The sequence below is a fragment of the Castor canadensis genome, chromosome 7, assembly GCF_047511655.1.
Source record: "Castor canadensis chromosome 7, mCasCan1.hap1v2, whole genome shotgun sequence".
NCBI lineage: Eukaryota > Metazoa > Chordata > Mammalia > Rodentia > Castoridae > Castor > Castor canadensis.
Window position 1 is genome coordinate 134,674,112 of NC_133392.1, and position 13,715 is coordinate 134,687,826.

At 40.3% G+C, this 13,715-nt stretch overlaps 1 protein-coding gene across 2 annotated transcripts in view; it reads left to right on the plus strand.

Annotated features, from left to right (window-relative positions):
• Mtf1 (metal regulatory transcription factor 1) overlaps nucleotides 1–13,715 on the plus strand; it is a 43,078-nt gene that overhangs the window by 5,044 nt on the left and 24,319 nt on the right. For both annotated transcript variants that reach the window (XM_020173656.2, XM_074080538.1), the window contains exon 3: nucleotides 12,990–13,228. In XM_020173656.2, coding sequence (XP_020029245.1) covers nucleotides 12,990–13,228 — 239 coding nt within the window. The remainder of the gene's footprint in view (nucleotides 1–12,989; nucleotides 13,229–13,715) is intronic.

A 13,715-nucleotide genomic window follows, 5' to 3' on the forward strand; every position in this document is an offset into this window, starting at 1 on the left:
ATAAAATACATAACTGAATGAGCATGGCCATGTTCTGACAAAAGTTTATTTACAAAAACAGGCAGCTGGCTAGATTTGACCTACTGGCTGAAGTGTGTCAACCCTTGAATTAGAACATAGGGAGTAGTAGGAGATAAAGATGGAAAGATAGCAGAGATCCAAACCCAGAAGGCAGTGCTAACATTGTTAAGGGTTGTGTTGTGTTCTGGAAATAGCGAGAATCCATTGGTTTGTGAGCCAGGGAGCAATGTGGTTCTAGTAGCATTTTTGAAAAAGTTCTTTAGCATCTGTAGTAATTGGAGGCAGGAGGAAAGTGGACTTAATGCTCCAGTTAGAAGACACCTGGAGTGTAGGCTTGGGGTTTCATTTAAATCTGATGAAGGAAAGAATCAAGAGCTTTTATGGAGACACGAGGAACTCGGTATGTTTTTGGAGTTTGAATAATGAGTCATGAGTTGGGTATGATTTAAAAGTTTTGAATAATGTTAATTGAAAAGATTCACCCATTTTTCCAAGTGTGTTGAATTTCTGCTGGGTCTTAGCACAGCTGAGTGATGGAGCTGGTGAAGAGTTTTGTAGTTAAGTATCCACTGTGGTAGGTACTTTAACAGAGGCAAATTCATATTCACACTCATGCTGTGTGCATACTGAGGAGGAAACAACTAACTCTGCTCTCTACCCTTCCCCTCCTTCTCTCCCTGAATGGTGATTCCATTAACAAGAATCAAGACAGGAAGAGGAAAAAGTTTGGTGGGGAAATTGATGAGTTTGGTTGGAATTTATTGAATATGTAGTCCTTGGGGAGAATTAACAAGCACCAGATGAAAGCCCATTGGAAATACGGGTCTGAAGTGAAAGAGACTAGAATTGTGGATCCATGAAGTAGGAGTTGATCTGAGAATTTAAGGATTAGAAAGAGGAATGAGGACTTTGTAATGTCACATTTTAAGAAAATCATGACAAGCTGGAGTACGTTTACAATGCATGAAGAAGAATCCAAAGCCATGTTTTTTTTCCTCCACTTCTAGCCAACTAGAATGTAAATGTCACGACAGGAGTTTGGGTTGTTCAGATCTCTACCTCTCTACTGTCTGCAACAGGACCTGATGCTTTGTAGGCATTTGAATGTATTTACTAAATTATTATGTTTTTTTCCCAAGGGAAAAAAAAAAAGAAAAGAAAGAGGAATGAGGAACTAGAGAAGATCAGTTGTCAAAAAAAAAAAAAGGGGGGGGAGGAATGAAGCACTCTGAAGCTAAGGGAAGTGTCAAGAAATGTAACTATTAGGGCAAAGGGTGTGGCTCAAGTGGCAGAGAACCTGCTAGCAATAGTGAGGCCCTGAGTTCAAACCTTAGTACCACCAAAAGAAAAAAAAGTGACTATTCCTATGTGACTTTGCAGAGGGATTGAGGAGCCAAAGAGAAGCCACAGTTCTGGCAGTTGTGCTGTTGTGGTTCACATCATGAGAAGGCCTTCAGTGGAGCACTAGTTGCTGAGGCCAGAGTTTGAGTGTTGAAGACTGGGGAGGGGATGAGGGAACAGGAGTCAGGGAGTGCCAAGTTGAACTTTTTAGTGTTTTTGCTTTGTTTTTCCTAATTTTGATAGTCAGAGGAAGCAGAGTTGATGAGGCAATAATAATTGGTTTAGGACCTAACTTTTGGCTATCCTCAGTTAATGATTACTGTCATTACTATGTAAAAGTCTTTCATGAGCATACATTTGGGAAAACAACATTAAGTTACACCAAGACAGAAGTTTATTTATTATCATACTTCTCAGAGTCTTTGATGTGCTGATAACTGAGAAGGAAGAAAATGCAAATGTTGTAAACTTAGAAAACCATGTTCAGGTCTCATTTCCAGGGTTGTGTGGAGCACATTCTGGGAAATGTCAACCTAGGCAGAAGAGGAGAAGTGGTAGAGAGGAGTGATTATACAGCTAGAGATATTAGCTGTCGTGTTCTCACTTGCTATGTACAGGTTGGCTTACTCTGTTGCAAACCTTGTTTGCCATTCATGGCTTCAGGTCATTGATAATCACGTTGAATAGGACAAGAGCAAGGAGATTATGGCATTTTGTTCAGTCTGTGTGGGTTTATCTCACTCTAGTTTCTTTCTGCCCCCTTGCCCAATTTTTCCATTCTATCCATGAAGTTTAAGTGGAAGATTTTGTAAGCTAGTTTTGATACTTGTAGGTGTAAGGTTGGATGAGGACTGAGGGAGAAGCCACAGTGGCTTTATAGTCTTTAGATATTTTGCTTGATGACCAGACATTCAGGAGACTTTCCTTCTTGAAGCACCATTTTACCTTAGCTTCTGATTTGACAGTGATTTTATTTTGGAATTTAAATCCATTTAATTGCCCTGAAGAGGCCAGTGTTTATGACTGTTCAGTAACAGTTGCATGATCTCTTAACTACCCTTGCTTCAGCCCCTTGCCCCCCACTTTTTTTTTGACTTGTTTTTTTTCCCTGCATCTCCATGCACAGGGGCTACTCTTGAGAAATCAAATCATTTGATAACTAATTAGTCTTCTTGGCTTTCTAAGCAATATATTTTCTGAGTTAGATTTTAGCCTGATTTTCCCGTTTGGCCCTGATTGTTCTATTGTTTTCTATATTGTGTAGTTGGCTTACTGATTGCTTTTTTTTTCCCCCCCTCTTCATCATGCTTGTTTTGTGCAAAAGTGAGCCAACTAGAATCTTGCCATAGGTACGCTCTTTTCCTACTAAAGGACCACTGGTCATTCTGAATCTAATTTCACATTTCAAGCTCTCATATTTGCTTTTGTTCCCTATTGATTGGTAGCTTTGAGAAATTTCAGTCAAAACATTGTCATTCTGCTTAAAAGCATTTGAAGGTTTGCTCCCGAAAGGCTTTTCTACCCCAGATTTCTAAGTAGTGGTTCCTTTAGTTCTTTCATTCAGTCCATGTTATCCCAAACTTTCTTGCATCTGTGCCCTTCCAGAGAACCTGCCAGGACTGTCTAGTTAATCTCTTCATCTACCTCTGTTCACATTGGTGAACATAATGTACTAAGGTCAATGGTTAACTGACCTTCCTACTCTATAGTTGCCAAGAAGTATGAAGAAACCTAGGAATCATGCAAAATATGTTCTTCATGATGCATCAACATATTCCAGTGTACTGATGAAAAAGAATATCCATCTTTACCAAGAAGTAGTTACAATGATGCTTTGTGACTTAGCTGCTGCTACATTGCTTCTGGACATCCCATAAATGCGTTATGTCTCCAGCGACATTCCAAAGGAGTAGTTGTTCTTCCTGCTCCTCTTTTTCTCTTCTCCTTCCTTCTTCTCTTCCTCCTCTTTTGTCCTTTTTCATCCTCCTTCCTTATTTATTTACTTTTGTGGTGTTGGGGCTTGAACCCAGGGTCTTGCTTGTAGCAGGCAAACATTTTACCTCTGACTACTGAACTATTCCCATAGCCTGAGATTTCTTTTTTTAGCCTGACAATTTTTTTATTTTATTTATTTATTTATTTATTTCAGTACTGGGGCTTGAACTCAGGGCCTTCACCTTGAGCCACTTCCTCAGTCCTATTTTTGTGAAAGGTTTTTTGAGATAGGGTCTCGTGAAGTATTTGCCTGGACTGGCTTCGAACCATTATCCTCCTGATCTCTGCCTCCTGAGTAGCTAGGATTATAGGTATAAGCCATCAGCACCTGGCTATCCTAACAAATTTTAAGTATAAGTAAGAGGGTGGGGAGGACAATGTGATGGCACATGTCTGTACTCCCAGCACTTGGGAGGCTGAGGCAGGAAGATGATTTCAAGGTCATCATGGGCCATACGCTAAGACCCTGTCTCAAAAAGGGGTGGTGGTGGTTGCTGGGGTTATGGTTTGGTGACAGAGCATTTGCCTGGCTGGCATGCAAGAGGCCCTTGGTTTGGTCCCTAGCAAAACACAACACAACACAACACAACACAACACAGCACAGCACAACACAACACACACACACACACACACACACACACACACACACACACACACACACAGGAAAAATCTGACTCCAGTGTTTTGGAGCATTTTACCACTGTGTCCATTTACTTAGGAGACCTAGTTCCAACCTTATTCCTCAGTGTAAATCCCTGGGGCAGTTGAGTGATGCAGTCAGACAAACTAGCATGTTTGACTCTCCTGGAGAGGAACCCTCCACCTTCACTCTTCGCATACTGTGATTACATTTCTTTGCATGTCCCCTTCTGAACTCCCATGGAATTATCATTCAGAACTAGGACAGACAGTGTCTGCTTGGAAGTCTAGTGTTAAGGAGCCATTCATTTCCCCCCAAGCTTTGATTTAACTGCTTTTGTCAAATATCAGTAAGTACAAAGAAATAGTCCCTGCTGTCAGAGGCTTGGAGTCTGGAGGGAAACTGCTGATGGTTCCACATGTGTGAGGTTCTGTAGGAATTCAGACTAACTATATGTTTTCCATTTACCAGCACGAGAAGCCGTTTTATCAGTGTTCCCTGACTGCCATGTGTGTATTACATATCTCTCTTTGTTGTCAGTGTTTCCATCACTGAAGCCCACTGGTCAGGGAAAGGGACAAGTTTGCTGCTATATACATACTGGATTTCAAGCTTGGTAATGTTGGAGTTATAGGTCTTTTATATATATGTATAAACCACATACACGCGCACGTGCGCGCGCACACACACACACACACCTGGCAGTACTGGGAGTTTGAACTGGGAGCCTTGCATTCCATCTTACTCTTCCACTTGAGCCATTCCCCCAGCCCATATAGGTCTTAAATTTACATTTTATAAAGGCTACAGCCTATTAAGTATTGCTAAAATATTGCTATTTTAAGACATTGGAGAAAGAACTTGAATATTAGTGGGTTTTCCCTCTTTTATTTAAATCAAGCTTATTCTTAAAATTGTTTCTTCTGTGAAGGATGGTTTCAACCTGTGGTCCATCTTTGTTCTGGTATATACTAGCAATGTGTCCTTGGGCAAGTTGCTCTGTTTCCTGTTCTGTAAAATTGAAATAAAAATATCCTGTTGCATTCTGTGAAGATTAAATGGGATTTATGGATATAAAAATATGCAACAGTATATGCATAAAACATTTAGCATAATGTCTGGTACATTGTGGTTATTCAGTAAATGCTCACTTGCTTTCTCTTCCTTATAGTTCTCACAGGAGGTCAGAGGTATTCTCTGTTCAAGAAGAGGTTAAGTGTTGAAGTGTTCTTTATTAGGAACTGTTTGGAGAAACATTTTCTTCTTGAGTCAAGGTTATAAACTGTAGTTGGGTTCCGGGATAGTTTACGTAGGTCTTGGTACCTCTCCTAATTAGCTGAACTCTGTTGTACTAATACCCCTGTGGAATGTGAGCCTCCATTCGTAATTGTGTTTTAAAATAAGGATATTCATGGTCCCCTGCAGGCATTCTATGAACATCAGCCCTTGCCACATTTCTCTTTGACTTCCTTAGTACTAGGCCACAGAAAGTTATTTCTATGGTGGGCATTTGGGATACCAGGCAAAGTTGAGGAGCTAAAGAATGAAGGCTTCTATTGTGTTGGCAGTAGTAGTAGAGTGAGGGTGAAATAGCTAGTATCTGTTGAATACCTGCTGCATACCAGTTGCTGTGTAAGGGTTTTGTTTTGGTTTTTTGGCAGTACTGGGGTTTTGAGCTCAGGAACTCATGTTGGCTAGGCAGGTGCTCCACCATTTAAGTCATGCTCCCAGTCCTGTCTTGCTTTTGTTATTTTTTTAGATAGTGTCTTGTGTTTTTGCCCAGGGCTGTCCTTGGACCTCAATCCTACCTGTGCTTCCAGTGTAGCTGGGATTACAGGTGTGTACCACCACACTGGGCTTGTTTGTTGAGATGGAGTTTCACTAACTTTTTGCCAGATTGGCCTCAAACTGTGATCCTCTGTATCTCTACCTCCTGGATAACTGGGATTACAGGCATGCACCACAACACCTGGCCCCAGGGGGTTTTAATATAATTTTGTATTTCATTTTCATAACAGTCTTACAAAATAGCTATGGCTAGCTCCCATTTTACAGATGAAAAACTGAGGCTTAGATGGTTGGTTGCTGCCAACTGTCAAGAGGTAGAACCAAAATTTGAACTGTGCTCTTTCTGGACGCCACAGCCTATGCTTTTTGTCATAGCACATCACTTTCACAAAGACAGCAAAAATCAGACACTGAGGCCTGTTGAGTGTAAACAGTGCTGAGAACTGAAGAGGGTAAGAGGATGTCATTAGTTCTGCAAGGGGAGAGGGGTAAGGTATGGGAACAGTTTTGGTAAATGATGAATGTATGAATTCAGCTCTGATGGCTGGTGATGGGAGAGCTATCAAAGAAATAGGGTCAGTTTGGAGCTCCTGTATTTCTGATTCAAGCATTTTGGTTGCCCTTTTTGGAGTAGAAGAAATGAGATCAGTGCCAGTGTGGGAAACGGTTTCGATATCAGGCAGAGGGGAGGGAAATCACTAGTGATGGGGTGGGAAGGGCAGTTCCTGTATAGCCATCACAGTCCGCCCAGTCATTTCTTTGTAAGAGTGCTCATCTGCTCAGACTCCAGTCTCTTACTGTATAGGCAAAAATACATGTAGAATCTAGTTCTTTCAGTCTTATTTCCTTTTCTTCCAGCCTCACTTCTTTCTTTCTTTCTTTATTTTCTTTCCAGCAGAAACCCAGCCTTTTTTTCTTCCAGAAGTTGTTCTTTTCTTCTGGAGTTCCAGTGTTTAATTTTCTTACTTCTGCTTATCTCCTCCATCTTTCCTTTCTTCTTTGGTTCTGTTGACTTAACGGGGCAATCATCTTTGTTAAATATTTCTCTGTTTTAGAACTGCTCAGAACACTTTTTAAATCAGCACTCTGAACACTATGCTTCCTACCCATTACCAGCATTAGATTCCATCCCTAGTGAATAGAACTTGTGCTCACCAACAGTCATCCCCGGCTGCTTGAGGCTATGTAAGACAGTTAGTCATGCTTCGTCTTAAGTTCTCTTGGAAAATATCTAGTGGAGTCTTCAGTGACATCGTGTTCATACTGTAGATGCTCTCATTCATTTTGATAAGCAAACTAATTATATGTCACCCCTCTTTCAGGTCTTTAAATCCAGCCTGGGTATCACCATGAGTCTTTCTTAGTCATCTCAAGTATAAGAGTCTTATATATATTCCCCTAGTGTGTTGAACATCCATTATTAGCACAGCTTCTTAGGCTGTCTTGTTCTTACCTATTTATCTGTTTGATTTTCCATTTGATTTTGAGCTTCTTGAGAGCAAGGACCTTTTTTTTTCTGGTATTCCTAGCATCAAGCACAATATAATTCTGGGAGCACAATTTTTGAGCATATAGATGCTAAATCTTAGTTGTATTTAAAGGTACCCCATGTTATAATACCTCCTCTGTGCAATCATGAAAATCTACATACTTGTGTTTTGTAACTTCCTGTTCTGATCCAGTTTGAGGAGGTTTAGGGTTTCCCTTTTTGCTATTTTTAAATAATTCTAAAAGACACAGAATGATGACTTGCATTTACTGTCTCCTTCAGATGAGGTGAGAGATTATTCACTTCTTAAGTTTATTATGGAGGGAGCAGGCATTGCTTTGACATTCAACTGTCTGCTCCACCTTCAAATACAAATAACTTTCTCCAGCCTGTGTTTTCTCCTAACTTTGAGTCCTTGGACTCTGTCTCTCTGTCTGTCTGTCTGTCTGTCTCTCTCCCCGCCCCCCCCTCAGCCTCTCTCTCTTTCAGCCAAGTTTTCTTGGTACTCACTGCCTCCCACTCTGCTTCTGCAACTTCGTTGAACTTACTGTGCTGGGGTAGCTAGACCTGAGAAACACTTGATCCATCATCTCCGATATATTTGCCTAGATGAACATCCTCCTTGAACCATTATTCTTTATCACTTGGAATCTTTGTTACTACTTTCTTAGGATTAAATCCTGTTGGTTTTGTTTCATTCATACATTCAGAAATGTGAATGGAGTACCACTCTCCACAAGGCTAGTCTCCGAGGTTGTGTTGCCAGTGAACAAGATGAGTGTGGTCTCTGCTCTGTGGAGCTCATATTGCAGCTGAAAAGTAGCCATTCCTCTAAGTCGAATCATTTCATTCAATAAATATTTATTTAGTGCCTGCTGCTTTCCAAATATTGCTGTGCCTAGCAACTAAAGATAACAATGTAAATTTAGCTATATTTTTCCATTTTAATTTTTATTTTACTTTATTGTTTTCCTTTTTTTTTTTTTTCGGTGCTGGGGACCGAACTCAGGGCCTTGCACTTGCCAGGCAAGCGGTCTTCCACTGAGCTAAATCCCCAACCGCTTTATTTTACTTTAAAGAAAGGCTGTCATCTCTTATTATCCATTGGGAATTAGTTCAAGAAGTTCCCATAGATAAAAAACCATGGATATTCAAGTCCCTTATATAAAAGGTTGTAATCTATGTGCATTTCCTATATACTTTAAATCATCTTTAGATTACTTATAATACTTAATACAGTGTAAACACTATATAAATAGTTGTACTGTGTTGTTAAAGGAGTATTTATGAGGAAAATTTCTGTACATGTTCAGTACAGACATATTTTTTTCTAAATCTTTTCAATTCATGGTTGACTGATTCCTAGATGCAGAGCCCTCAGAGAGAACTGACTGTACAGGAAGCTATGAGAATCTATAATAAGGATGCCTGTTCTAGTTTGGGATAGGTAAGGACTAATCAAGGAAGAAGAATTCCCTTGAGGAAGAAATATTTTATAGAAGCGTGAATTGGCCAAATACAAAAACTCAGATGGCAGAAAGATAGGAGGGGTAGTTATTTATTGCAGTTACTTAGAAGTTACCAACTGCTGTAACATCTTAACAATGAAAGTATAAGCCAAGTGTGGGGGCACAAACCGAGGTTGAGGCAGGAGTATCACAAGTTTGAGGCCAGCCTGGGCTACATAGCAAGTTCTAGACCAGCCTGGGATAAGTAGTGAGCCCCTGTCCCCAAAACAAAAACAGAAAAAAGAATGATTTTTTGTTTTATCATTCGTAAGCTTTTTTTTTTTTTATCAGTCATAAGCTTTTTTTTTTTTTTTTTTGTCTTTTCTTTTTTTGGTGCTGGGATCGAACCCAGGGCCTCACGCAGTCATAAGCTTTATAATTGAGACATGTGGACTCCTTTATTGCAGCATTGACAGTCCCAGTTCTTACTGGTCAGTAGTTATTTTGAAATCCCTCTCTCACAGTACAGAAGATAATCTTAATCTTGATGGGAAGTGAGAATGTATGCAGAGAAGATAGTTGCCAATGTAAGTTAAGTGTTAAATGAGTGATATAGTTCAATATTGTTGGCATTTAGAGAGGGCATTGTCCTGTCGACATGGAGAGTCATTATAGAGGATCTTGGAGGTAGTGAGGCTTGCATTAAAGGAAAAGAGAGACTCAGAAAAGCAAAGAAGGAACTGGGCATTTCCAGTAAAGGGAGAGGAGAGAGTAAAGGCCAGGAAGTGAGAATTCAGAGTTACAACTGGGATTGAGTGTGCTATGACTGATAGTCCTAGACAGAGCCTTCTGCTGGCTGGTTACTGAGTAATGTGACAAAACCTGGGACTATCCTTGAATGTCAGGCTACGGAATTGGACTTTATCATTTGAGCAGAGATGGTATGTTTGGAGCAGGAGCACTGTTACAGAATTATTCTGACCAGGACTTCAAAACTAGGCATTATGACATGAAACTATTGCTGAGCCCCATCCCTAGGCCCACCCAGGCTTTAAATATTGTCTTTCTTTTCTTTTTTTTCCTCCCTAAATTCTCAACTTCAGTCTGCTCAAGAACTAGACTTCTAACTTGATGGAGCATCCCTGTAATCCCAGCTAGGCAGAAGATGGAGGTAGAATTGCCGTTTTAGGCTGGCCCTGGGCAAAAACCATGAGATCCCCATCTGAAAAAATTAAAGTAAAAAGGGGTATAGCACCTGCCTAACAAGTTCAAGTCCCTGAGTTTATACCCCAATACTAACAAAAAATTATCTTACTTAAAAAGAAAACCAACCAACTCAGAAGTACCCTGTGCTCACCATCTTTAGTTTCTCCCTCCACTTCCCCTTTCATTTATGACATTTTGGTCATTTCCATTTCCTTGAGACCCTTTTTCTTTTGGTGTCTGTGACATTCTTTCTTCTCTGCCTGCTTCCTCAACCCTTTCTCCTACTCCCTTGTCAAAGGCTTCTTTTCTTCCACCAGTACGTTGAATGTTGGTGACTTTTCGAGGTCTATCTTTTGTCCTCTTATAAAAGCTATTATTTTAGTTGAGTATTAAGTGCCAATTGCTGTATTAAAATGCTTTACACAAATTGTCTCTAATTCTTGCAACAACTTTAAAGAGATTTTTGTTTCCTCCGTGCTATAAATAAGGAAATTGAGGCTTAGAGAGTTTAATTTTCCTGAGGTTGCACAGTAAGTAGCAGAGCTAGGGCTTGAACTTGAGCCTGCTTGAACCTGTTGCAGGTAAAGTCAGTTGTTACCTGTGAACCAAAGTTCTCCCGCCATAGTCTTTCTTTTTAGCTTCAACTGTATGGTAGACATTTCCACCTGGGCCCATCCAGCCCCATTCATATTAACAGCCTCACCATCTATCTAATTGTTTGGGCCATAATCTTGGGGTTGATCTTAGCTTTGCCTCTCTACCCTCCCATTCCTCAGTACCCAGTTCTATAGCAAGTTGTTTCACCCCTTTTAATTTCTATGGAGGTCATTTTATGATGTCCACTTTTACTTCCCTTTTTCAGACTTTCCTCATCTTTCTCCTGAACTGTTGCTTCTTTTCTCTTAATTTCTCTCTCCTGCTCTCTTACTCTCCCAGTCCATCCTCCACAATGCTACCAGAATGATTTGTTGCCTAAACTCCCACTTCTGATTGTGTCGCTGTCTTGGTTAACCTGTCAGTGGCTCCCATCATCATATTCTTGTATATCTTAATAGTTTAACTACAGAGACTTCTCTTTATTTTGAAATATCTTTCTGCCTCAGCTTCCTGAATACTGGGTAGTGTGTGCCATGGGCCATCCAATGATGGTTTCTCCTTGTTTTCCTTACTATCTCTCATATACTTCAAGTGTTTGAGACTTACTGTACTGCAATTCCCATACTGTTCCCTTTTTGGAATGCCTTTTACTTCCTGACTTGTCTGAGGAATACCTTTTCAGCTCATTGAAGACAATCAAGCAAACAAAAACAATGGACAAGTGAAAAATATTCTCAGTTCAGAGCCATACCTTGTTTCTGAGTCCTCACTGATTTTCATTCTTTCTTAAGAGGGATTAGAAGTTCCCTTTTTCACACTGGGTATTGTGGCTCACATCTATAATCCTAGCTACTCAGGAGGCAAGAGATCAGGAGGATTGTGGTTTTAATCCAGCCTGGGCAAATAGTTCCCAAGACCGTCTCTTGAAAAAACGTATCACAAAAAAGGACTGGATTGGTGGAATGGCTCAAGGTGTAGGCCCTGAGTTCCAACCCTAGTACTGCAAAAAAAAAAAAACTTCCTTTTTTTATGTTTCCAAAGCACCTTGTGTATGTATGTATATGAATGCTAAGCACAGTGTAGTAGTTTTTACACATGTCTGTATCTTTGCAACTGGCATTGCTTAAAGGTAGATTTTTTGTTTGTTTTTTGCGATACTGGGGCTTGAACTCTAGGCCTTCACCTTGAGCCACTCCACCAGTCCTACTTTTGTGAAGGGTTTTTCGAGATAGGGTCTCACGAATTATTTGCCTGGGCTGGCTTCGAACTGCGATCTTTCTGATCTCTGCTTCCTGAGTAGCTAAGATTACAGGCATCAGCCACTGGTGCCTGGCAAAGGTAGAGATTTTTGTCTTACTTATTTTTTTAGTGGGACTGAGGTTTCAACTTAGGTCTTCATGCTTGCAAAGCAGGTGCTCTACTACTTGAGCGACACCTCCAGTCCATTTTGCTCTGCTATTTTGAAATGGGGTCTCACAAACTATTTGTCTGGCCTGGCCTCAAACCTTGATCTTCCCAATCTCAGCCTCCCAAGTAGCTATGGGGATGAGCCACTGTCGCCCAGCATGTCTTACTTTTTTAACTATGGTGTTGAGTGTGTTGCCTGGGACAAAATAGTTCAGTAGCTGTTGAATGAATAGCAGTGTACTATAGTTAGAGATATGGACTGAGGCTTTGAAGAAAAGTTAGGATTAAAGACTTATGAATACTAACTAGTGTTGTGAAGGACAAATTTTCAGAAGGAGGAGGTACATGAGTGGGATATGTTCATAGTCAAGGAAAATAGGGAAGAATGAAAGGTAGTTTAAAAGAATAATTTTGTACAGTGAGTAAGCCAGCTTGCCAAGTATTGAAGGAATACGTGGGCATTGAGGGTAATGGAAGCATCATTTCAAAAAGTTTGGTGGTGAAGAAAACAAAGAGGCTGATGGTTGAGAAATGTCACACCTCCAAATACTCCAAGAAATTCATGATACTTTTTTAAAAATTTTATAGACTTGAAAGTATACAATGGAAACTATCTAGGGAAATAGTTTGATAATTAATTATATCAATTTCATGATGCTTTAGACTTAATTTAGCATTGGCCAGTTTTAATCAAGATAGAGTGCCAGAGGGCATTGTTTAATCAAGCCTTAAAACAAAATTAAGATTTTATTTGAATGCAATTAATTATCTTTATTCAGCATATGAATAGTATATGTTCATCTTTAAAGGATAGATTTTAGACCAGAGTCTAAAATTATTGGTACATTCACTTAGAATATTCCCTATGCACTGTTCATGAGTTATTTGAACAACAATAAGGCCTTCCTACTTTGCTCTTAGAAGTTGTTAACACATCATCTGTGTTTATGATGAAAACTCACTTGTATTTTCCACATCTCCTGAAGCTGAGCTCAGGGGTAGTTAAGCCCTGGCCCAGCTCTTTTGCCTTATTGATGAGATATCCTCTGTCTGCCAGGTAAAGCGGTACCAGTGCACCTTCGAGGGTTGCCCCCGCACCTACAGCACAGCAGGTAACCTACGTACCCACCAGAAAACTCACCGAGGGGAGTACACCTTTGTCTGCAATCAGGAGGGCTGTGGCAAGGCCTTCCTCACCTCCTACAGCCTCAGGATCCATGTGCGAGTGCACACGAAGGAGAAGCCATTTGAGTGTGATGTGCAAGGCTGTGAGAAGGCGTTCAACACACTGTACAGGTAGGCTGCTTCACTGCTTCACCAGCCTCTGACTCTGACCTGACAGAAGAGCACTTTTTTCCACAGGAGAGATGTTTGATTTTAGGGTTTCAAAAACCACAGCTGTGCATTCATTAGCTGTATATGTCTTGTGTTGTAGAAATAATAGTGTTTAGATTTGCATCTCATGGTGTGACATTCTTGCCTCAGGATTTCAGTAGCTGGCATAGTGTAATCTGTTCCCTTGGTGCAGGATCTTTACTAAGGCTTCTGTATTTTTTTTTTTTTCTCACCTTACCTTGAAGATAATTTCTTCTATCCTGAGAAACACGGAGTTGCCAATTTGATGGCTATTTCTCTTTCCATGTTTGTATAAGGAGATACAGAAATAACAGTTGCTAACACTTAAAAAGCACATACTATGTGCAAGGCACAGTTCTAAGTGCTGGCCCTCAGAACAGCTGCTGAGTAAGTGGAAACACAGAAAGGTTCTGTTACTGGCTTAGGG